The sequence below is a fragment of the Notechis scutatus genome, chromosome Z, assembly GCF_049901735.1.
Source record: "Notechis scutatus isolate UNSWTSFEM ecotype Mainland chromosome Z, rNotScu1.2, whole genome shotgun sequence".
Lineage (NCBI taxonomy): Eukaryota > Metazoa > Chordata > Lepidosauria > Squamata > Elapidae > Notechis > Notechis scutatus.
In genome coordinates this window covers 56253917-56279857 of record NC_142025.1, presented here as the reverse complement: position 1 = coordinate 56279857, position 25941 = coordinate 56253917, and the positions used below count along the sequence as shown (strand labels likewise).

General features: G+C 35.5%; 1 protein-coding gene across 6 annotated transcripts in view; it reads left to right on the top strand.

Annotated features, from left to right (window-relative positions):
- The window catches only part of DNAJC13 (DnaJ heat shock protein family (Hsp40) member C13), a 159034-nt gene that overhangs the window by 62314 nt on the left and 70779 nt on the right, over positions 1-25941 (top strand). For 3 of the 6 annotated variants that reach the window (XR_015746067.1, XM_087947908.1, XM_087947907.1), the window contains exons 3-20: positions 2886-2961; positions 7401-7550; positions 8179-8220; positions 9488-9688; positions 10051-10257; positions 12545-12640; positions 12868-12959; positions 13647-13813; positions 13919-13998; positions 14130-14299; positions 15772-15871; positions 16494-16601; positions 20097-20252; positions 20628-20705; positions 22005-22126; positions 23587-23662; positions 24530-24625; positions 24791-24934. Coding sequence is in view for 5 of the 6 variants with exons in the window: in XM_087947908.1 (XP_087804034.1) it covers positions 2886-2961; positions 7401-7550; positions 8179-8220; positions 9488-9688; positions 10051-10257; positions 12545-12640; positions 12868-12959; positions 13647-13813; positions 13919-13998; positions 14130-14299; positions 15772-15871; positions 16494-16601; positions 20097-20252; positions 20628-20705; positions 22005-22126; positions 23587-23662; positions 24530-24625; positions 24791-24934 (2161 nt within the window). In the remaining variant the exon portion in view is untranslated. Of the gene's footprint in view, positions 1-2885; positions 2962-7400; positions 7551-8178; positions 8221-9487; positions 9689-10050; positions 10258-12544; positions 12641-12867; positions 12960-13646; positions 13814-13918; positions 13999-14129; positions 14300-15771; positions 15872-16493; positions 16602-20096; positions 20253-20627; positions 20706-22004; positions 22127-23586; positions 23663-24529; positions 24626-24790; positions 24935-25941 lie in introns of those variants that run through there. The other 3 variants (XM_087947910.1, XM_087947909.1, XM_026681710.2) reach the window with 2 other exon arrangements.

Here is a 25941-nt window from a genome sequence, read left to right as displayed (position 1 = left end):
TGGCTCCGAGTAAACGGACGGCTATCATTTATTAGGAAGCTAGGTTTCATCTGGGTGCCTGGTTGGGGAGTGTTTGAGCTGGAGGTATCAGGGGGAGTCTGTTTGTGCCCAGGTGTTTGGCTGGCTTGTGGTGTGGATATTTTTTTGTTTGAGAGTGCAGGCTTCCAGATAATTGGCAGTCTGGTGGAGTCATCTCTTCTATTCATGCTTTCAGGTCTTTTTTCAATCTCTATGGCTTCTCTGATAATTCTGTAGCTGGGGTTTTCTATAGTGGCTAGGGTTTTGGTGCCATTGAAGTTGATGCTATGACCTGTGGCTTTCATGTGTTGGACTAGTGAGGAAGTGTGTTTCAGCTTTTTACTGCATTTTGTGTTCATCTAGGCGGGTATTTATTCTTCTATTGGTCTGTCCAATGTATGTGGCAGGACATGATGCACAGAGGACTTCATATATGCCTTGGTTTTCCAGGTCAATTTTATCTTTGGGGTTTCTTAGGATGGCTGCTATTTTTCTGTCTGTTTTGAAGGCAGTCTTGATGTGATGCCTGTGTAGTATCTTACTGATTTTGTCTGTAGTACCTCTTATGTAGGGCAGGACAGCTGTTCCATAGGTCTGTTCATCTTCTAGGTCTCCATTATGTCTCAGTGTGTTTTTGTGGATCAAGCCAGTGATTTTGCTTTTGTGGAAGCCGTTGGCTGTCATTACTTTAGTCAGGGTGCATAGTTCAGTCTTTATGTGTGTCTTGTCTGCCAGGCGTTTGGTTCTGGCAATTAGTGTTTTGGCCATGGAGTTTATCTGTGCTGGGTGGTGGTGGGATTGGCAGATGAGATTCTGCCGAAACGTTGCTACAACTTTAAAAGCACAACTATAATGATGTGGGAAAATACCCGAACAAAGCTGAATACCATACATATAAATACCAGCGAAAACTTAAGAAAACACACACACACACGCACACACATGTATGTATGTATGTATAAAACATTACTGTTTCTATGACACATTCTTTTTCATATATGTCATGTAAGAATTTTCCTATGCAATTGTGTTGTGATGACCCAGGGCATAGCACAAAGGCAACACAGTCACATAAGTAAAAAAAAGTCCCTTTAATACCTCCAACTTTGCCCCCAATGTCCAGTTACTTTTGGCTGGAGAAAAAACTCCCAAAAACAGTCTTTAAGTGGAGGAAATTCAGTCCAAGAACAAAGTACATATAAACTGTAAATAAAAATCCACACAAACCACGCTGCAGCAATTAACTGGACAGGGCAGGATAAGGAATTGCAGACTTCAAAGGCCAACAAAACACACACAGTTGGGAAGACTCCAGGAACCCAGATAAGCCTTGACAATAAAAGATAACTCACAATTTGCTTCCAACAAGTTGCTGTGCGCAGTCTCCCTTTTTAAACACTGTTCCCAGCTGCAGCTAATGAAGGGAATCGGGACCCTTTCCTCCCCCATAAGCCACGCAATTCACGTTACTCCCTTCTCTGTTCCTCCCTGAGTGCCCTAGGATAAAGAGGGGGTGGGCCTGGATCTTCCTCTGAATTCCTTCTGCCTTGCTCTACCTCTCCCCTGCTCTGTCCACCCGGACTTTGCCCTTCCCCAGTTTCTTCCACAGCCATTCCCTGTCAGCTGCTCAGCTTCCTAGTTTCTCCCACACTCCTACTACCTGTCAGCTGCTCGGTTTCCCCTTGGAATCAGATTCCAACGGGCATGACGTGTTTTGTATATGGACATTAATTCACCCCCTTTTTAATATTGGTGGTAATTTTTATTTCAGATAATTATTACAACTTTGTATTCTTTCTATTCGTTTTTTGCATGCCTCTTGAAAAAGAATTATCAGTGTATAATAGCCTGATTAACATTTAATATTAAACTGAAATATTTCCCTATCAGGTGGGATTCTACCAGTTCGGACCTGTTCGGTAGAACCGGTTGTTACAATTTTGTGCAGTTTAGAGAACGGACAAATCGTGCCTCTGGGTGGTCCCTCCCCGACCAGTCAGTCCTTATCGCTCATGCATGACATAGCTGACTGCATTCTCCCCCGCCCACCCGGCCCAGTCTCCTTACGGTATTTCTTTTTTCTCTCTCGACAATCAGCTGTTCTGACGATCAGCTGTGCCGAGATCCCCCTCGCTGTCTTACTGCTGCGCCCAGGAGGCTTCCCTGAGGCCCAGGAGGCAAAAGGGGGTGCGCGGGGGGATGCTGGTGCTGCTGCAAAAAAGAAGCCATGCCTACCCGGTCACATGGCCACACCTAGCCACGCCTACAGAACTGGTAGAAAAAATATTTGCACCCACCCCTGTTTCCTATTGTTGAATAAACTATAGTGCCCTAGTTTGGAAATAAAATTAAGTTGTGGGTAGATTCACATATTATCTTAAGTGAAAACAGTCCATATTGTAATTACTATTATAGTATATACTTACTATAAAATAAATGTGATAATTTTAATATTGTATAATTTCTATATCATAATATATTTTTGCACATTAGATTTTTAACCTACCTTTATTACTTTATAAGAAACTCAAGGCAGCAAACATATATAATTCTCTTTCCTCCTATTTTTTCCATAACAGTTCTGTGAGGTGAGGTGAGCCGAGATAGAATGAATGAATGGCCCGAAGTCACCCAGCTAGCTTTCATGCCTGAGATAGTATTAGAACTCTAGTTTCTAGGCCAGCATTTAACCACTACATCAAACTGGTTTTGATAAGATTATGAATCTTAGCAGTAAAACTTAATAAATATAGAACATAAAAATAAGCTATATACTTTTATATAGTCTAGAAGTAAAGATAATAATAAAGGTAACATTCTGTATATTTTCATGTAAATCAAAAACCTTGTTTCTCATGCTAATATAGGTATAAACGAGTCTTTTCAGTTGGAACTCATGGCATCACAACATACAATCCTAATACATTAGAAGTTACAAATCAGGTAATGAAAAATAATATATTCCCCAAAAGTTAGTATATATCTTCTGTGTGGAAATGATTATCTCAGAGAATGAAAAGAATATTGTCTCAGTTGCATGAATTAATAAAGGTAAAATGAATTTATGCTGTTTGATATATATTCAGAATAATTAACTTTTTTTAAAAATGTCTAGTTAGAAAAATAGCAGCATATATTTTATGACCATTTAGCTCTAAGCGGGAATACTGAATTTCCCGCTTGGATTACCAGTATTACTTAAAATAGATAAAAGTTAGAGTTGGTTTTATGGGATTAGATTATAATAATTGCTAATTATTAAAGTGATACTTCATATTTATTAACTTTAATTTCTTAGTTTTCATCCTGCTTTGTGGAGTTTATTTGCAACTTTATGTATTTTAAATTAGTATAATTTGCAGTTTATTTTATACATGATGGCTTAATATTTGCTTTATAGAGCTGTAAGATTCATATCAGTGCTTAAAAGTTTGTGAATCCTTTTGAATGTCCAATATTTTTGCATAAATACAGCCTAAGATTCTGTTCTCCACACTAGTCATAAAACTAAATAAAGGGGCCCAATTAAAACAAATGAGTGAAAATATTATTATTCATTTATTGAGGAAAATGGTCCAAAGCTACATACCTCAGGTGTGTAGCAAAAATATGTAAACCTTTGCTTTCAAAAACTGGTGTGTGCCTATCTTGGCAGGGGTGGGATTCAACCAGTGTTACTACTGGTTCGGTGTAATAAACCTTAAGCTATGCTGCCCGGACAGCTGATAAAAGCTGTGTGCAGATGTGCAGCGTTTGGAAAGCCACTTTTTAACTGCTTTTTCAACCTCAGCTGTGCCGCGCAAAGCAGCTGAAGTTGAAAAAGCAGGAAATAAAGGACAGGTAAGAGCTCGGGCAGGCAGGTGGGCCAAACAGCAGCAGACACAGAACCGGTTTGGTGTCTGCTGCTCTTCAGAGCTACTGGTTCTATAGAGCCAGGCAGAACCAGTAGCATTCCACCCCTGTACCTTGGGCAGCAGTAATTAGAACTTCAGATGCTAAAATATAATAACTGTTGATCAGTCCTGTACATTGGCTTAGAGGAGTTTTAGTCCCTTTGCTTCTTACAGAACAGCTTCAATTCAGAGATATTGCTTGGTTTCCTTGCGTGAACTGATTCTTTCAGTTCCTGCAACATTTCTCTAGGTCTTTGATTTGGCAGTTCCAAACATTAACTTTCTTCTCCTTTAACCATTCTTTGGCCATTCAACGTGTGATTTGGTCATTGTCTTGCTATATGGCTTATTTTCTCTTGAGCTTCAGTTCACAGATAGATACTCTGATATTCTCCTGTAGAATTTGCGAGAACAGTTCCCTTAAAGATGACAAACTGTCTTGCTCTAGTGGCAGAAAGCAAGCCCAAACAGAATAATAGAATAACAGAATTGGAAGGGAACTTTAGGTCTTTTAATCCAACCTCCTGCAAAAGCAGGAGACCTTATACTGTTCTGGACAAATGCCTGTCCAATATCATCTTAAAAATCTCCAGTGATGGAGCAACCCCAAATTCTGGAGGGAAACATTTCACTGGTTAATTGTTTTCACTGTCAGGAAGTTTCTCCTTAGTTCTAGGTTGCTTCTCTCCTTGAGTAGATTCTACCCATTCAACCAATCAATCAGAATACAGCTGGAAGAGATCTTGGAGGTCTTCTAGTCCAACCCCCTGCTCTGGAGACCCTATACCATTTCACACAAGTGACTGTCCAGTCTCTTGTTAAAAACCTCAAATGATGAAGCCCCCACAACTTCTGACAGCAAGCTGTTTCACTGGTCAATTATCCTCACTGTTAAGAAGTTTCTCATTAGTTCCAGGTTGCTTCTCTCCTTAATTAGTTTCCAACCAGTGTTTCTTGTCCTGTCATGGTAATAGCACCATGTATCACAGATGGGATCAAATAGTTATGCTTGAATACCCTTCATCAAACATAATGCTTTCATTCAAGCCTGAACAGTTTTATTTTGGTCTCATCCAGTTACAGAACATTCTCCATATAGCCTTCTGACTTACCCATGCAGTCTTTCACAAACAATGTTCTTTTTTGGAGAAGAATGGCTTTTTCCCTGCAACCCTATCACGCCTACCATTTTTATTCAATGTCTATCTGATGGTGGTCTAAATGAACACTGAAATTGAGCAATACAAGAGAGGCTTTTAATTCTTTATTTGTTGCTCTGGGTTTTTTTGAGACCTGGAATATTACATGCTTTGTTCTTTGAATGATCTGGGTTACTTGACCACTCTTGGGGAGCGTTATTGAATTGTCTCCATTTATACGTAGTTTGCCTGACAGTGGAAGTCCATACTCTTTGGAAATAGGTTTATAATATTTTCCAGCCTGTTTTTCAGAGAACAGAAATCTGCTTTGTTCAAGTCATAACACTTTGAATAGGATAGAATAGAATATTTTATTGGCCAAGTGTGATTGGAAACACAAGGAATTTGTCTTGGTGTAAATATTCTCAGTATACATAAAAGAAAAGATACATTCATCAAGAGTCGAGAATTATAAGGTACGACACTAATTGATAGTCATAGGGTACAATAAGCAATCAAATCATACTAGGAAACAGTCTATAGATCGTAAGTATACAAGCGACAAAGTTATAATCATACAGTCACAAGTGGGAGGGGATGGGTGATAAGGAGTGAGGACAAGATTAACAGTAATAGTCGTGCAGACTTTGTAATAATTGAACAGGTTGAAGGAATTATTTGTTTAGCAGAGTGATGGCTTTCGGGGGGAAACTGTTCTTGTATCTAGTTGTTCTGGAGTACAATGCTCTATAGCGTCGTTTTGAGGGAAGGAGTTGAAACAGTTTATGTCCAGGATGTGATGGGTCTGTAAATATTTTCACAGCCCTCTTTTTGACTCATGCAGTATACAGGTCCTCAATGGAAGGCAGGTTGGTAGTAATTGTTTTTTCTGCAGTCCTAATGATCCTCTGAAGTCTGTGTCTGTCCTGTTGGGTTGCAGAACTAAACCAGACAGTTATAGAGGTGCAGATGATAGACTCAGTGATTCTCTCTCTGTAGAACTGTATCAGCAGCTCCTTGGGCAGTTTGAGCTTTCTGAGTTGGCGCAGAAAGAACATTCTTGGTTGTGCTTTTTTGATGACGTTTTTGATATTAGGTGTCCATTTTAGGTCATGTGATAAAGTAGAACCTAGAAATTTGAACGTCTCTACTGTTGATACTGTGTTGTCTAGTATTGTAAGAGGTGATAGTATGGGAGGGTTTCTTCTAAAATCTACCGCCATTTCTACGGTTTTGAGTGTGTTCAGTTCCAGATTGTTCCGGTTACACCACGAGGCAAGTTGTACAACCTCCTGTCTGTATGCAGATTCATCATTGTCTCGAATGAGACCAATCACTGTTGTTTGATAATGAATCCCAGAATTCTGTTCTTTAAATAAAGCAGAACTCCCAGTCACATATGTTTATCATCCTCTAGATTGAAACACATGATTTTAAATTTCTTCTTCAAATGAACTGATAATCCTAGAGGTTCAAATACTTTAGCCACACCCAGATAAGTGGCTTTAGATCATTTTTTTTCAATAAATAATGTTTTTGACTCATTATATTTGGTTCTCTTTATATAGTTTTAGGACTTACATGGAGAACAGATAACATTTTATATCATATTTATACAGAAATAAGAGGATTCACAAACAATGAAGCATCACTGTAATTAAAATGTGTAGTTTATACATACCACATTTCCATATTAACTCATGTAAAGTTAATATCTTTCATAATAATTAAACATTTGGAATAATGAGAGTACCATGATTTGATACCAAATCAATATCCAGTATGAAATCATTAAAGAGTCTGATGTTAGGTGGCCTAACTAGGTAAAATTAAAAAATGATTGCAATGATTAGATTTAGAATTAAATGTTTTGGTAATTTGAGAATTTGAATCATAGCTGTCTTTCTTATTAAATAGAACAGTCAATTATATAAACAGTACTAATAAATGCAATGGAAATTTATTTTGCTTGGCTATACAGCTTTGGGAAATATTAATTGGGAGCCTGAAATTTCATAATAGGTGTCTGGTGTTTGCAACACAATATGACACTCGTTGAAATATTTTACCATCCTTCTAATGGCCTGCAATTGCAATTCACATCAGCATTTCAGAAGGAACAATTGTCTCTATGTTCACCTTTTAATAAGTCACATTTTAAAGCTAGTAGCTTGTAATGGCAATATATAAGACACTGGGATAAGATTTTATTTATGTTTAGGAAATAGTTAATTAAAATGTGTTATATCATCATGTTAGGGAAATCTTTGAAATAGTACATGTTGATGGAAGAATTCATATTCTGTAGGGATAAAATTGAATATTCTCAGTTTGTGATTTCTTGACTTAGTGGCCATATGGAGACATTTGTAGCATCAACCCTGTTGGAAAAGGACAAGGAACAGAATTCAGCCTCACATTTCGTAAAGGAAGTGGGAAAAAATCTGAGACACTTAAGTTTTCTACAGAACACAGAACAGAACTTCTTACAGAAGCACTGGTAAGATTTATTGATTTAAAGAACTGATTTTTTTGTTACTTTGCACTATATTTACAGCTATAAATAAAAAGACACGCTCTTGCACATGCTAAAGACCATTATTTTTTATTTATTTTAATTTTACATACATTTCTCAAGTTCTAATATAAAATGTATATTTTATTAATGCAGCTTTGGATGCAGATCATGTGCTTCATATTTTATTTATATAAAGCACAGATTAGTCCTACTTTAAAAAATCAGACCACTGAGGTAACTTGAGCTGAGAGAAAATGACTATAATTTTAAAGTCACCAGAAAATTCTAGGGCTGAGAGGTCTCTGTCTTTCTTGTTCAGTGGCTTGACCAATCTTAATAATATTGGCTTTCAATTATTTGAGAGCTCTCAAAGGTGAGCAGTTGAAACCAATAATATGGTTTGTTTGTTTGATTTTGAATTAATGTGATATATGAAACCAGCTATTCAAACATGATTTGAATTAATATTATACATGAACCAAAGCTCTGGCTTATCTAGCAAGCCATGGCTAAAATGAACATTGGTTTAAGGCACATATTTCCCCACATAATATAATTTCTTTGTGTATCTTTTGTTGATTATTTTACTTTCCTTTTCTTTCTGTCTCAGCGATTTAGAACTGATTTTGCTGAAGGAAAAATCACAGGAAGGGCAAGTATTTTTTATGTTTTGAATAAGAAAATAAACAATTACTTGCTTAGATTTCCTTTCATGCTGAAGTTTTCAAATAGATTAGATTAAATTAGACTAGAATGTGTGTGTGTATGTGTGTGTATATGTATGTATGTATACACACACACACACACACGTGCATGTGCGTGCGTGCACACTGAGGGTAAATTTGTATTCTGGAAATAGCAGAAGAAGAGGGGTCTTCTTCTAAGCAATATTTTTCAAACATGGCATTTTTAAGATGTGTAGAGTTCAACTCTCAGAATTCTCCAGCAGTTAGGAGTTGAAGTCCACACACTTAAATTTGCTAAGTTTGAAAAGCTCACTGAGAGGTATGTCACTTAAAAACAAACTCTTGAAGGAACTATCTCCGAGAAGGATAAGCAAAAAACTGATCTCAACTAGTGACCACAAAAGAAGTAGCGGAGTAGAATTTTCATTTTCTCTACCTATTCTCTACCTATTTCTCTAGCTATTATTCTGCTCTGATAATTGCCATGTGATTGCATTGTTCGGCAAAAAGTGGAAAAAATCCAAATATTGTTGCATCTGAGGAAGTAATTTAGCTTTAGTGTTTTAGATTGCATTTTAGAACTTTTAATCAAAAGATGGATTGTAATTATATTTTGAGTTTTCGGTGCATTGAAGCTAATTTATTTGAAGCATATTATTGTAGAAGTGTGTGAAACATTTTGTATGCAACATTCCATTTTCCCACTTGTCTTCTTTTTCATGTTTTGTTCTTTATGGAGAAAAAAATATAGTTATTATAAATGAATGTATAATAAATTATAATAATTAAGATTCAGTTCTTTCCTAATTTACGTTCATGTTTGTCACTAAAATCAGTTTAAACTATTCAACTTAGAATAGAAATATCATTAACCTATATTTACATCTGTTTCATTTGTTACATATTTTCTCTACAAAGAACTTGTGTATAAGAAACAATATAAATACACATTATAACATATGATACTTACATATGTAATGTTTCATTGTTCATACACAGTCTTGGGAACTGTTAATCCTATATAATTAGATGATGAATCTTGTGGCCTCATCCTGAAACAAATTTCCTGATTTTGTTTATGGTTTGATCTTTGAAGGAAAATATAACCTATGAAGCTCTAGTATGCTTGTTAAATTTGATCTACCATTAGCATTCACAGAATATGTTTATACTTTTTTCATCTAATATGATTGTTGCATTTCATTTTTTAAACTACTCCTTTTTTTATCATAGAGATACAACAGTTATAAGCACCACTGGAGTGATTCAAGTAAACCTGTAATTCTAGAAGTGACTCCAGGAGGCTTTGACCAAATTAATCCTACAACAAATACAATCTTGTGTTCTTATGACTATAGATATATTGAAGGATTTGTTGATATGTCTGATTATCCAGGAGGGTTTTGTATAATTTATGGAGGATTTAGTAGACTAGTAAGTATTATAAAAAACCTACTTTACCTGTGTTTAATATCTAATATACTTGTTCGATAGTTCTTTAAAAATGAGAATTTTTTGGCATACATTATTATGTCATTATTACCTAAATGAAATTTTGAACTTAATTACTATAATTGATTATTAATACATTATTACTTTCATACAATATTTTTATTTTTTGAAAGATAAGACTATTTTAACTCAGTATTGATAATGGAACAATGAATATTGTTTATTTAGCATCACTTAAACATTTTTTAGTATTACAGACTACATTGTTTTTAAAACTATAAAGTCTTTCAGATTTAACAATCTCCTTAGAATATTTGTATCAAGGAATTTATTGAAATTTGCAGCATTTATTTGCTTCTGAGCAAAGAGAAGACATTATTAAAAGTGCAATTGAACATGCTGGCAATTACATTGGCATCTCCTTGAGAACCCGAAAGGAGCCTTTAGAATTTGAACAATATTTGAGTCTTCGTTTTGGGAAATACAGCAGTGATGAATATATTACATCTTTAGCAGAATTTGTGGTCCAAAAGATATCTCCAAGGCATGCGGTAAGTTCTACAATCTGCAATATCTACAAGTACTCTTTTTTATACATGCTTTACTTTGCTATCATTTATTTATCCCTTTCCAACTTTGTAATAATTCAATCTTTGTAGAAGTCTATAACTTCTATAAAATTACAGACAGTTCTCAAAATAAGACCATAGTGAAGCCTGCCAGTTATGGTTACATGTTGTGACTGCCATTAAGCAAGAATGACCTTGCTTAATGAACATCATCTCCTGCTCTTCCTATTAAATAAATGTGTTGTTAAGTGGAGCACAGGGTGTTTCTATCTGTACTGGAGCTCCAAGGCCACCCCTGTCTTTGAGATATAGGTATTCCACTTACTTCCCCAGTTGGTCCTTCAGGGTTTTCCCTCCCATCAACTCCTTGGAGGATTTTCCCTTCCACACTAGGTCTCCATAGACTCCCCCTCCCCCCAATTGGGTACCTGCAAGCTTTTTCTCTTTTAAAATTCACACAGTCCTTCAACCTGATTCCCACTGCCCGAGGACCCAGACCCACTTCACATCTTTTCAAGAACTCCGAGACCTTCCAGCGTATTGGAATGGGTTGCTTTATTGCGTGGCCATGTGGTGCAATTCTGAAAGTGGCAACAGTGTTTACAGCTACCAGAAATTAATCTGGTGAGTGTAAATATGGTGGCTGCTTCCAGAATTGCACCATATCGCTGAGCAACAAAGCTTTGTGCCTAGTTTTCTCTGCATTGAAAAATGTATACTTAACAAACTTTTGCTGGTTTACAAATTTTCTTGTACTTATCATTAAAATCTGTCATTCTTTGAACAATTTTAAAATAAGAAACAAAAATGTCAAATGTAACTTATAAACATATCAAATAGTAGGTCTCATTTAGTGAACAGTTTTACAGTAAATGTTGTTTCATGAGGAAAAAGGTATATAAATGCTGGCAGAAAGATATAATTTCACAGAGGTGAAATGTAACAACTGTCAAAATGTTGAATCAGCATTGAAATGAAAAAACTTTTAAGTCAAGATAACAGATATCTGCTTTGTTTGCTACTTTTTTACTACTTTAATTGAACAACTGTTTTAGAACAAATTTTAAAGGTTGATATGTACCAAAAGTCTTCAGTGTGCAGTTTACTTGTAGATATACTGTACATTTGAACTAGACCCATTAGCAGTACCAACTTTGTCTTGTTTTTTGGTTGATCAAGAGATTCAAATAAACTTATTTTATAAATATTAGCTGTATTTGAGTTAAAGTCAGTTTGCTATTTTCTAAAATGAACAGTTTCCGGATACATGTGAAAAATCAATCCCCACAGCAGGTTTGTATTATAATTAAAATATGTCAAGAATCTTAAGGAATCTGCATTTCATTTGCAAACATTTATATAGTTCATGGACCTCAGTATATGTTAACATTAAACATCTTAATACACGTAGTCCTAGGGTTAGGGTAAAGGTTAGGTTTAGGGTCACAGTTAGACCCAGACTTCCATTGTTAAGTGATACAATTATTAAGTGTGTTGTGCCTAATTTTATGGCTCTTTTTTATCAAGCTTTTTAAGCAAATCACCAAGATTGTTAACAAATCCAGCCTTTCCTATTTATTTTGCTCATCAGCAGATCCATGAGAAAGTTGCAAATGATGATTATGTGACTATTGGATACTGCAACTGAGATGCTTGGCAACTGGCATGTTATTCAGTGGTGGGATTCAAAATTTTTTACTACCAGTTCTGTGGGCGTGGCTTGGTGGGCGTGGCAGGGGAAGGATACTGTTAAATCTCCATTCCCTCCCCACTCCTGTAGGAAAGTTACTGTAAAATCCCCATTCCCTCCCCACCCCACTAACCTGCTTTCCAGCTCCCGTTTTCCTTTGCAGGGCAACAAAAGAAGATCCAGCTGATCAGCTGGAACTTGAGAGGCAGAGAATAGATGGGGGCAGAGCCAGTCAGAGGTGGTATTAGCCGGTTCTCCAAACTACTCAAAATTTCCACTACTGGTTCTCCAGAACAGATCAGAACCTGCTGAATACCACCTCTGATGTTATTTATGATTCATAAATAACATACCAATTGCTAAACATCTGAATTTTGATCTTGTGATCATGGGGACGCTGCTATATTCATAAATAAAGGACCAGTTATAAGCCTTTTTTTCAACACCATCTTAACTTAAAATGGTTATAAGGCGAAGACTACCTGCATAAGGAGAGCTTAGCATTTAATTTATTCCATTTAATCTGGTTTGTAATTCCTATTTAATTGCATTGTTAAGTAAAATATGTCTTTTTTCAAGGAACCCGTGAAACGGATATTAGCTCTTACAGAAACATGCCTGGTGGAACGTGACCCAGCTACATACAATATTGCAACACTAAAACCTTTAGGAGAGGTAAGAATTAATAGAAGTTTAATAGATCGCAGAAGCATAACCTGACAATCAGCTTCACTTCAAGATTCACTCATTTAGAAACTCTTAATACACATAATTTGTGAGTTCATAAATTACATTAAAATTTAGAAAAGATTATGAAATATTGGCATTTGTAATGTGGTATTTATGTATAGAATAATAGATTTAGTATGACAAGTTCTATTTGATGAACTCTTTCTTTAAAGGTATTTGCGCTAGTATGCGATTCTGAAAATCCACAGCTTTTTACCATAGAATTTATCAAGGGACAAATCCGAAAATACTCTTCAACAGAGAGGTATTTTAAAATATTATTGAATTATCAATTACTTTGTTGGTATGTCAGCTTAGGAGTATTCTTATATACACCATATATTACTTATTTTATTTTTCAAAATTAAATAGTTATTCATAATTTTTTAGATATAGCTTATGTTTTTATATTGATAAGAAAAGACACTAGTTTTTAAATTCTCTTAGCAGTCCTGAAAAAAAGAGACAATTAAAATTGTAATCTAGAAAATAAGCTTTACTAAAGGTTAATAACTGAAAGTGTATCTAAAATAAAATAAACCTTCCATACTCAAGGACAACAAATCAATCCTATTCATTTTGGAAGCTAACTTACCCAAGGCATGTCTTTTCAAATAAATGCAGACATTGAGGAAATAGAATATGGTCCATTATCAACTGCTTTACCTCAGTAATACATTTAATCGTTCATTTGTCTCCTGTTATGTCTTGAACTGTTTATCAATTCCTCACATGTAAATTTTGGAAAAATGTGTTTCTTTATTCCATCTTCCTGACAGACATGAGACAGAAAGATGATGTGGTTTCAGATGTAGCCAAATTGATACTGTATATTACGGAACATGTTATGTTTGCAAATGTTGCCTCGTCATATTTTATACAATTCAGTAGAAAGGCATCATGCCTTTACTGTTCATGACGATATTAGCTAAAAATTGAACAATTTTCCTAGGGATTCACTTTTAGCCAGTTTGTTGGATGGAGTAAGAGCATCTGGTAATAGGGATGTTTGTGTGAAAATGACACCAACAGAAAAAGGGCAACGATGGGGCCTTTTGAGTATGCCAGTAGATGAGGAAGTTGAAAGCCTTCATCTAAGATTTTTGGCAGCACCACCAAGTAAGTGTTCTCTTTGGGATTTATATTGCTTTATACTTTGATTTATGGTCTTCCTGCAGATCCAGAAAACTTTTTAATTTTTGGTTCTGACTTGTTCTGCTGCAGATGGCAATTTTGCAGATGCTGTCTTTAGGTTTAATTCCAACATTTCATACAGTGGAGTTCTGCATGCAGTGACACAAGATGTAAGTTGAAAATGCATCAATTTTTTTTCATTATTCTTTTTGTTGCTGGTGAAACACCTTTCTTTCTTTCTTTCTTTCTTTCTTTCTTTCTTTCTTCCTTTCTTTCTTTCATTCTTTCTTTCTTCCTTCAGGGTCTCTTTTCCGAAAACAAAGAAAAATTAATAAATAATGCTATAACAGCATTACTCTCCCAAGAAGGTGACATTACAGCATCTATTGCAGAACTTGAAAGCCAGTTCCAAGCTGTTAGAAGATTAGTTGCCTCCAAAGCTGGATTTCTTGCTTTCACACAACTTCCAAAGTAAGTATTTGAATCTCAATATATATTCCACAATGTCTTCCACAATAATTTGTGATACTTTTTACTTTTGTTCTGTTACTGATCTCAATGACATGTACTTTCAATGTTACATCTATAGCTTGCTTTGGAGTAAAAGTAGAGAGAGTTGTTCTTTTAATCCCAGATACAAAGGTTTGTTAAAAAGCAGCAGTCAATAGAGTTGAATTATAACATCTATCCCATTGTAGTTCTATGGTTCCATATGATGATGATCTTATTATGATTTTATCTTAATTTATTATATTACCTCCTATGTCGTATAGTCTTTTACATATCTTTTATACACACATCCACGCACAGGACCACACTCACACATACATTTGCTTACACTTTTTTTAAACTACATTTGTATATGAGTGATTGTTTGTTGTTTGTAGATGCCATACAACGATGGTACCCAACCTTTTGGTCTGCCAACTGGTATTGGTCGATGGTCTGTTGGAAACTGAGCCTCACAAGCAGCAGGCAAATGCAAAGCTCCATTTGCACAAACAGCAAACCATCTCCATTTTGCACACAAAATCATCCCCCTCCTCCGCAGCCACTGCCAGTCATGGAGCCAGAAAGATTGGGGACTGCTGCCATATGCTAAATAAATAAAAAAGTAGAGTTGATTCTGGTCTTTAAATTATCTCTAACATTTTGTTGAAAGTATTATATAGTCCTGTTGGATTGGTCCCCTTAACTATAGTAGATAATTTTGACTCCATCTGTAAAAAAACCCATCTACTTCTAGGAAAGAATTTTTGGTGGCTTTTTCTGGGACTCTTTGCCATTATGCTTAGAGAAAGCCAACTCAATTTTGAAACAGGAATTCTAGATGTACAAGGCAAAAGTTGGATTATGCTGCTTGTCCATGTGATGTGTTTATTGGCAGCCAGTTTTTAAAACACAAATAGAGCAGTTATCTGGACAAGAGCTCTGTTTTGATCAATTTATATTGTATTGTTTTAACAGTGTCCCCACAGCATTATTGGAAGTAAATACAGGAAACCCTGTTACTAACGATAGTATCCTTGTGATGTAAATGGAAAATAAACTACAACTCACATTCTGTTATTATGTTGTTCTATAGTAACATTTTTTTACAACTGATTTCTCCTCTTCTGTCTAAATTCCCAGAACATTTTGATCTATTCTACTAAAATTACCTATTCAAAAATTATGTGCCCTTAAATGTTGCCAACTTTTGTTATACTGCCTATAAACTCCAGCTTAGTATGAACTAATTGCTAATGAATATATAATGTTTTTCTATGGCAATGTTCTTTTCCTTTTGAGCTATCATCTATCTACCTTCAGTTTAATGTTATGTTGTTAGATCTATTCACATAAGCTGAACTGAACATTTCAAATTAATTGAATTGTTTAATTTTGAGTTTTAATACTGATCAGAATAATATATGTAATACTTTGTGTTATTGTTTTGAAAGATTTCGAGAGCGTCTGGGTGTAAAGGTAGTAAAGGCTCTTAAAAGGAACAATGATGAAGTTACCCATGCTTCCATTGATATGCTTTGTGCCCTGATGTGTGTAAGTACTTATGTTTAGTAGAATATTTGTGATCTAATTTAGAGGCAGTGATTCTTAAAATGAAGGGATTTACAAAATGTTGAACTGCACTGGATTCAATTGTGTTGTTTCATCTGGACAATCAATCCAATACATGATTTAAATAGCTTTCACCAATTTAATTTCCTCCATATGTAATTCATATTAAAATTAACAGATTTTCAAGTCAGTATGGATGGAATTTGGAGAGACTAGTTAGATCATCCTGATGTAATCTACAAAAGAGGGCAATTTTAAGAAAAAAGTATTTGCTTTTTTTCAGTTTAGCCAAGAGGGTTGCAACTTTACTTTGTCTTTATGGACACAGCTAGGAAGAAAAAAACTAAAGGAATTAGGGTTAAATTTCAGGAAGTTGCAGTTGTTTTTAAACTTGTGAGCTCACTGACATCTTGTGCTAGTTGTAATGGAAAGATTTTGAATTAAAATTGCTATGTAAGATGAATTGATGCCTGTATTATATCATTTCAATATTATATTTGTTTTATAAAATTATCAGAGATTTAATATATTTCCATTTTTATCATTTTTACATTATAATTCACACAATTGTAGCTTTATATTAATGACATATTTTTATCCATAGCCTATGCATGATGACTATGACTTGAGGCAAGAACAGTTAAACAAGGCATCACTTCTTTCTTCAAAAAAGTTCTTGGAAAACTTGTTGGAGAAATTTAATTCCCATGTGGTCAGTGTTTTATATGACTCAAATATTTAAAAATTATGTGTTTAAGAGATGCAGTGAAAGGTCTTCTTGATTTGATAGCTCAGAAATTTGATTTTTTTGTTTGTTTACTGCATCATAATTTTTAGAAGGTGCAAGATGCTGCACATTAATTTTATGGCTCTATTGTATTACAATTATGTCTGCAATTATATTTGAAAAATCAGGTTATAAGTAAATTATGTGGTGCCCATAAGCATCAGCAAATTTATAAAACTTCTTTGGGTAGCTCTTTGTGCTGTATAACTTTATATTTTGAATCTATTGTGTTTTTCCAAAAATAAGATCCACCCTGAAAAAAGCCTGTTCCGATCACCACGTTACAGCTTAGCGGGGGGAGACAAGAGAGAGAAAACCTCTTGATTCCTGTTCATGTCTTTTAACTTTTCGCTAAGTGTAAATGTGTCTATTTGTGTGTGTGTGTAGCGGAGCTTTTCCCAAGTCTTCTTGCTGTCTTGAAAATGCACATTGATCGCCATATCTTTCACTGGCTGGGTTGTGTGTGTATTTGCTGACAACCTTCAAATTGCACTCTTCTCCCTCGGAAAGAGCTCCGCTCCCCACCTCACAAACACATATGCATGTTTAAACTTACTGAAAAGTTAAAAACATCCACAGAAATCAAGAGGCTTTCTCTCTCTCTTCTTCCACCCCCAGCACTCTTACACTGGTTGCCATGTAAAGGAAATTGATGCCCCCTGTAGGCCCTCACAACTAGTAATAAGCTCTCTGTGCAAAAGAGAATGAAGATCCTCAGAATCTTGCCATGTGCCACAAATGCAGTTCTGAGGAATTGAAATGTACTGTTTCTGCCGTTCTGCAAGTTGGGAGGGTCAGCTTGCTTGGCGCACAAGCCTGGTTGGAGGGAGCGCTGCCTATGCCCCTCAAGCGCAGCCACCTTAAGATGGAGAGCACCATGCTCTGAAAGTAAAGCACGATCTCCTTTCCAGTGGAGCCAAACAGTCAAAAGAGGACCCGGGGGGAGGGATCTGCAAGCAGGGGGAGCGAGAGCGAAGGTGAGGAGATGCGTGCTCATCTGGTGGAAGGTGGGAAAGTTTTGCAGGAACTGCGTGCGACTCCGCCTTCTGCCTTCCTGGGCAGGCTCTACAGCTGAGGGGTGATGGAGCAAAGCACATGCATGCAACTCGCAGCATGATTTTTGCCCGTCTATTTCTGTGCACAGTGCTTCTGCTTGTTGGGCCGCTTCCCGAAGCCAGAAGCTCCATGGCCAGCCACTTTGTTTTCCCCTCTTTTTACTCATGGGAGACTCGCAGGAGGCTTGCATGGTTGTACTGGCAGAAGGTGGAGGCAGAGTATGGTGGAGGCAGAGGCGATCCCTATGCACCACCCACTCCATTCCACTGTCTCTCAGTTTGCCTGGGTCTGCACCAAACAAACACCAATAGAGGGCATTTGGAGGGGAGTATTTTCCTGCACGTTGACCTTTCCTCCATCCCAGCACAAACACACATCCGAAGCTTCAGCCTTGCAATTCTTGACTGTGAATATCAGCCAGATTTCCATCCTGGGTTTTCCCTTTGATGCTTGCTTGCTATCGGCTGCCATAATAATGGGAGGGGGGGGAGGCATTGGGATTTGGTAAGTATGCTGATGTGAGAAATGCCCATGTGAACTAAAAGGGAGGTTTGCTCTCAAGAATTACTGAGCTGCTGAATGGAGGTGTTTACACCCAGTCAAGGCCACCATTCTAGAACTCCAGATGGATGAAAACACCTGAAAATGTGCCCCACGTGACACTTTGTGGGTCGTGGATTGGACATTCAGCCTGGGTCCCTGGGGGGAGGGATTTGGGAAAACTTTCAATATGTAATTTTCACTCCTTTTGGCTCAGATTTTGCTTTGCTTTTGCTGCTATCATTTCAAACTCGGTAAAAGTGCCTTTTCTTTGTCTCAATGGAGTTGGGAGTTTTCTCTCTTGGGTTTTGAATGGAGGCAGGCCTGACAATGTGTCTGTGCTGGGCTCAGGACGATTAGCAGGAACCCCCCCTTTTTTTTTTCCTGTGCTGAGAGCAGTGCAGTCAGGAGGGCGATGAGCCCCATGAGGCCATCAGCAGCAGGTCCACCAGCTGCATAAGAGGTGGTGGGAGAGCTGATTCCAACATGCCATGCGGCCTTCTCCCTCATCGTAGCAGCAGCTTGACCAAGACCCGAGCTCCAAGCCAGGCAGAGCGCAAACTGGTCGCTGCCTGCTCCAGCACCACAAGGTGAGCTGTGGAAGAAAGGGGCCCTCAGTTGTGAGGTTGCCTGGTGTTATAGGCAGAGCTGGCAAGAGTGCACCATAAACATCTCCAGGCATCCAGAGAGACAGAATGAGAGGCACCTCCTGGCCCTCACTGACTCAGCTGATCTGTGGGCTTCAATTAAGGGGCCGAGCAGCCATGAGGGGACCACGCATTTTACCTCTTTCACTTCAAAAAAAAGACCTCCCTGAAAATTAGCCTGAGTGCTTATTTTGAAGCCTAAAAGAAAGTAAGACCTGGTCTTATTTGGAAGAAAACACGGTAAATTAAAATATAAGGTAGCATACAACAAATAAAAAACAGTTAGGATAAATCGTTTTTCTGATATTCCTACAAGAATTCAACTTCTTGGAAGTATTTACTTAATTTTATTGAATAACTGTATAAATAATCATAAACTGTTTTGGAGTGAGCCAGATTGAAGTGTCTCATAATAAATAATGTGTGACTCCAGGATTGGTTTTAGGGGTTCCCACCTCATCAATTCTGAAAGATATCAAATATACTTCTGCTAAAAAGGTGTTTTCTAATTAATATCTGTTAATATGGCCATTATGTGACAAGATAAACGTTCCTATTGTTATTTTCTGAGCATACCAACAGTGTGTGTTTATCATTAGAAATCTGCCTATATGAAAAGCTTACTTCTCTGTTTTAAAAATTCTGAAGTGTAATTGAAACCAAATATCTAATGAGATATCACCTAGTACTGTAGTTGTGAAATAGAAGTAGTGTATAGTTGTTGAAAGCAAACAAGTGACTGCAATCACTGCAGATTATTTTGTGAGTATTTTGTGAATCATAATATCTTATGGGCTTGAATGTTAACCCTTTTTGAAGATAAATTATGTTCAGCAAGGACAATGAGTTGTGCATACAAACTGAACATGATTTAATAGTATAAATTCTTTTACAATTTTAATAAGAAGTTTATTTATTCTTTTTAATGATCTGGGCTGCCTCTTTGGAATGTGTTTTTTGCAGTTATATATGCATGCAGCATATGCCTGCAGAAATACTTCCTTTTTATTGGAAAGAGAGAAATTTCCAGAATCAGAAGTGATAGATAGGTTTTATTCTGTTCCTTTGGAGTTAAAGTGATAAAGCTCATTTTCCTTTGAATTAAAAAGAATAGTTCATGTGTATTTGATTTTTTTTCTGTGAAATCTTTTAAAATGAATATATTTTTCATTTCTAGGAATATGGAACAGGTGCCCTAGTTATTAGTTCGCTTCTGGACTTCCTTACTTTTGCACTTTGTGCTCCTTATAGTGAAACAACAGAAGGGCAGCAGTTTGATATGTTATTAGAGATGGTTGCATCCAATGGAAGAACCCTCTTCAAGCTCTTTCAGGTTAATATGGTGTTAAGAAACATTTCAAAAATTATTTACTTTTGTTCCCATTGTTAATTGTTCGCTGACCAGAATCACCTGGTGAAATGGACAACCTTATAAATTAAATAATAAATGTTCCAGAATGAATATTATAAAGAGGAAAATTATATTGTAAATGGAATGTATAACTTGCATACATTTGCATTAGATTTTTCAAGAACATTCTAAATTAAATAGGAGCTGATTTGCTATAGAATATGAAGGCTCTCAATTGCAATCCTATAAAAATGTTTATCACTTAATGAGAGTCAATCACACCCCCACACCCCAGTTTTAGACTTACCAATTCACTATATTTCTGCTATATTGCTTTCTTATGCATTATTTTCACAGCACCCTTCCATGGCCATTGTGAAAGGAGCTGGACTGGTTATGAAGGCAATAATAGAAGTAAGGCTTATTTTAAATAAGGTACATTTGAGCAGTAAACAATCCGTATAAAATAAACATATGAAGAAATATGGTGATTAATTTTTCATTTAACTTAATTTACTTTTCATTCAGCTAAAAGCAGTTGTTTAGAATGAACTGTGTTAGTGAAAATATTTGACTCTTCAGCACAATTTTTGTTCTAAAGTTATTCTGCCTTACAAGTAAGGTACAGCTAGTTCTCGACTTATGATTATAATTGAATCCACATTTACAGTTGTAAGTCAATATGGTCATTAATCAGGTTGTGTGACCACACCCAATTTTACAACCTTTTTTGTGGCAATTCTAAAGTGACTACATCAGTCATAAAACAATACAGTAATTAAGTGAGTGAATCCATTGTTTGCTATGCATCATTTTTGTCAGAAACTGAAGAAAATGATGCAACTGCAGAACGCTGCAAATGGGCTTAAGTGCAGGTCAGTTGCTTACCCCCCAAAATGGAGTAATAAGACTGAGGGGGCGCAGCCATCAGAATTTCAAATCTGGGTTCTAAATATCTTTTTTAGATCCATTGTAATTTTAAGGACTACCTGCAGAAACAGGATTAGGTTTGGTTTTCTTCCTTTGATTTTGCAAAATTAATCTATCCATAACCCATGTCAAAGTTCTAGGTTATGTTGTTCTGGTAATTATTTGACAGTTTCAAGAAGTAAATCCTCTTATGAAGAAATGGTGTGAGAAGTTCTGGACATGGCAATGAGAATTAAATTCTGGGGTGGAGCATATGTACTTCAGAATTATTTCTGGAAATAATCAAATTGCCCAAGAAATGTCATGAACTGGGAGACGAATTGGCATGGTGCAGAGGAAAAATAACAATTTAGAATTTTTTGGAATATTCTCTTCCATGATAAATATAATTCTTTATATTGCTATTTTTTCTTACAAGGGAAGTTTTTGACTGCAGGTGAATTGCAGCTGTTAAAATCTTAATAGAATCAATTAGGCATTGCAAAAAATATTGCCTTTTATGGTCTTAATGTATTCCAGGAAATTATTATTTTGAATTATTTTGTGAAATTCTTAATAAGAAAGTGTTTCTTTTTCCAAGACTACTTTTGTATTTTTAAGGATGAAATAATTATACGTTACATTCAGAGTTGCTTCAGATGTTTCTTGTCATAGCAGAAATAAAAGCAGAAATATTGATGAGAAATTAGTTTTATGTTTTAGCATTAACAGTGTTAATGTGCAGGTAGTTACTTCTAGTTCCAAAAACTGCAAACAATTAACAACTTAATTGTTTTTTTAAATTTTATTCCATTTTTCCCAAAGGAGGGAGATAAAGAAATAGCAACTAAAATGCAAGAACTTGCTCTCAGTGAAGGTGCCTTACCTCGCCATTTGCATACCGCAATGTTTACTATAAGCACAGATCAAAGGATGCGTACCAATAGGTAAGTCCAGACTTAAATTACTTGTTTAAATGCTCTAAGACGGGGGTTCCCAACTGGGGGTGCTCACACGCCTAAGAATGCGAGATGATATTCTAGGGAGTGCGAAAACAGGGTTAGCAGCTTTAAAATTATAGTGTATATGTATAATTATATGCATATAATTATTTTTAAGGGGTGCGAGAATATATCAAAAGTGTTCTAGGGGTGCAGGGTATAGAAAAGGTTGGGAACCCCTGCTCTAAGGCAGTGATCTTTGTCTTCCATACTAAAATTGATGGCTGCAGAAGAACTATATGCTGAAAGAATATACACTCATTACATTTCTATCTCTTCCCAGTTGTTTGATTTATACCATACCTTTATTTATAAAACTCAAGGCAGCATCTATAATGCTTCCTATTTTCTCCACAGTAACAGCCTTTTATGTAGCTTGGATTGAACAAGAGCAATATCACCCAGCCAGTTTCTGACTCTGAGGGCGGACTAGTATTTATATTCTCCCAGTTTTAGCACTTTAATCATTACATTAAATGATCACAATTATTTCTACTACAGTATTGAATATAGTCCTCGACTTGCAAACACAATTGAGCCAAAAATTTCTGCTGTTAAGCAAGATATTTATTAAGTGAGTTTTGCCTCATTTTATGATATTTCTTGCCATAAGTGAATCACTACATTAAGTTAATAATACGGTGGTTAAGTGAATTTGGCTTCCCCATTGATTTTGCTTGTAAGAATGTTGCAACAGATGATCACATGATCTTGTCTTAAATACATGCCAGTTGCCAAGTGTCCGAATTTTGATCATGTGATCATGGGAGTCCTGCAATAATTATAAGTATGAAAAATGGCCACAGGTCACTTTTTCAGCATCATTATAAGTTCTAAAGATCACAGAATGAATGGTTGTAAATTGAAGATATCCTATACTGTCTGGACTGTTTTTCAGTTGGTGCTTGTCTTTGTAGTCGAAATGACCACAGTGATCTATCTATCTCCCTTTCTCATTGGCTTGGGGTTGTTCTTCCCTTACATTGATATCATTATCAGCAATGTTATCTTCTTATTAAACTAAATAATTTCTACTACTGCAATTTAACTTAATTACAGAGTTCACAGAAGCATTCTTTTAAGCTGGGGACCAAATCATCCTGCCAAACACCTGTCCTACTTTTACTTCTAGTAAAACACCTAGATACATAATTTTGGAAGTTGATAGATTGAAAACTGCTGTAATGTGTAGTAGGTACTAAGTTGCCTTTTAACATTGGGTTTTTAAAGCTACAATGTTTATTAAATCACAAGACTTTAGAATGAGGTAGATTAGACAGCAGTTTTAATTTGGAATATAAATTGAAGATTCTGAATAGTTGCTGAGCAATAGCACTGTTGGAAGACTGTTGTCTTTGAACTTCATTTTTTATCTAATAAATTGTTTTTTCCACTCTAATTCTTAGGCAGCTGAGTAGACATCTAGTGGGTCTTTGGACAGCTGAAAATACAACTGCTTTGAACTTACTTAAGCGTATCTTGGTAAGTGAAAATGTGTCTTGGGAAGGCTTATTTATGAGACTTCAGCCGTTTTTCAGCAATAGACATTTTAAATACCTTTATGAAAAGTATTCTAGTAAAAAGTTTTGTTACATATTTTTAGATTAGTAAATGTTAGCCAAGGCTAGAAGATCTTTTAGGTATACACGAACACTTCCGCAGTACTATAACTGTAGATTTTCAAATAGCAAGTCATTGCATTAACAGAAGCTATTATATGAGTTTTCCATGTTTTAGCAAAAGCATGTTAGACAGAGCTGGAAATAGTTTTTGGTATGAAAGATGGCTCTGAACTGTATTGTGAATATGGAATTAGCAGCAGAGCTTTTCCCCCTCACTCAATTATAGTAAGATCTATCATGTTTAAAGCATTTTAGAATTTATTTCTCAAAGTGTCCTTTGCCCCCAGTGTTCCAATCTTTTAAACTTTGAAAATTCTAATAGGTGGGATTTTAAAAGAAAACACTAGCCTAACTAAGGCATAGATAGGCATAACTAAGCCCCATATAGGTTTTTTATTCTTCACTGTTTCTAGTAGCTGTATTGATAATGTTAAAATATTTTTAGAGAATGTAAGATATACACATGAAAATTGCTACCTATGGACTAATATTTAATGATAGTCAATACTCTGTGATGTATGGAAAATGAAATAACTTAATAAAAAGGCACTAAAACATCTGATTTAAAAATAACAGTTGAATAAAGATTTATGTATGTCAAATAGTAATTGATGCTTAAATTTGTAGAAAATTATAACAAATCTTATTAAATTAATTATAAGTTTTCATAAGTAATGCAATTGCATTTGATGCTTTTTGTTCATCATTTGTATGTGTGTGGCTTTAGCCATCAGGTTTACTTGCTTACTTGGACAATAATGACCCTGTTCCAGAAAAGGACTGGGATCGGATGCATATTAGGGATAACTTAAAAATTGCAAATGTAAGTATGAAATTTTCCTCTTGAATTGTTTTACTGTACATCTGATTTAAAATATAGATCATGGCTTTAGAGAAGGTAAAAATAACTCAGCTCAATTTTCATTATTTCTGTGGATAATTGATTTATTTAAATTAATTTTGGTGATTGATGAACTTTCCTCTATAGGATCAGTATGGGAAGTTTAATAAATTGCCAGAATGGCAACGACTTGCAGGAAAAGCTGCTAAAGGGGTTGAAAAATTTGCTAAAGAGAAGGTGGATTTGGTTTTGATGCACTGGCGAGACAAAATGGGAATAGCGCAAAAAGAGGTATAATACTATTTTTTGTGTTCATATTTAATGTTAATATGATTTTTTTCCATTTCAGTTTGTCTAGATATGTTTGGTTGTGTTGATTTTATAGGTGACTATATTATCAGTATATCCTCATCTACAGAAAAATTGAAGATATTTTCTTGTATTAAAAGTGATACCTAATCAAGCCTTTTTTTTTCTTCTTCAAACTGGGGAATTGCTATTTAAGATAACTGCTGTTTATAAAGGTGAAATATAAGTTTAAGGCAACACCTGTATAATTTGAGTAGTTAATATATTAATATCTCTTTATGACAAATTCTCAATTTGTCTAATTGGCTTTCCTTCCATCCTTCTGCTTACTTATGTATTTATGTACCTTATGTATTTATGCATATAATTGTTTATGGCTTTTTACATTACATGGTTGTGATCTGATTTACAGTGTGATTTATATTTTGGCTGAATCGTCTGTAAGTAAACCATAGTTTTATTCTGAAGAGGGGATTGTGCAAGATGGTAATCCAAAAACAAACCAACTTTAATATGGATTAGTGTGCTAAATATATGACATTTGATGTTGACATAATAGAATAGATAGAAACATTGTAAGTAGCCTTTTTATCCATTCGGTTCAGAGTACCATACATAGCAATTTATTAAATTATGAGTATGACTAACATATTATGTAATTTCAGTTGTAACTACACCTAAAGTTCTAGGCTGTTTTTTGTGGAATAAGTGAAGAAAAATGAGGAGCCATTTTAATTCATACATTTGCTATATATCCAGTTCATTAAATGACATTACATTTTCCAGCACTAATTTTTTCTATTACTTTGGCCCATGAACGTTCCCTCCCACCAGAAATGTGATTAGTGGAAATTAGAGGTGTGATCTAAGGTTCTCAGGCCATAGCGCTATTATGTACAAATACCTTATTTGTAGGAGGTTGTTCTAAATATTAAAACCTTTGAGAGGCATTTTTGTTAAATATAAATTTTGTTTTTCTTTTATTTCCC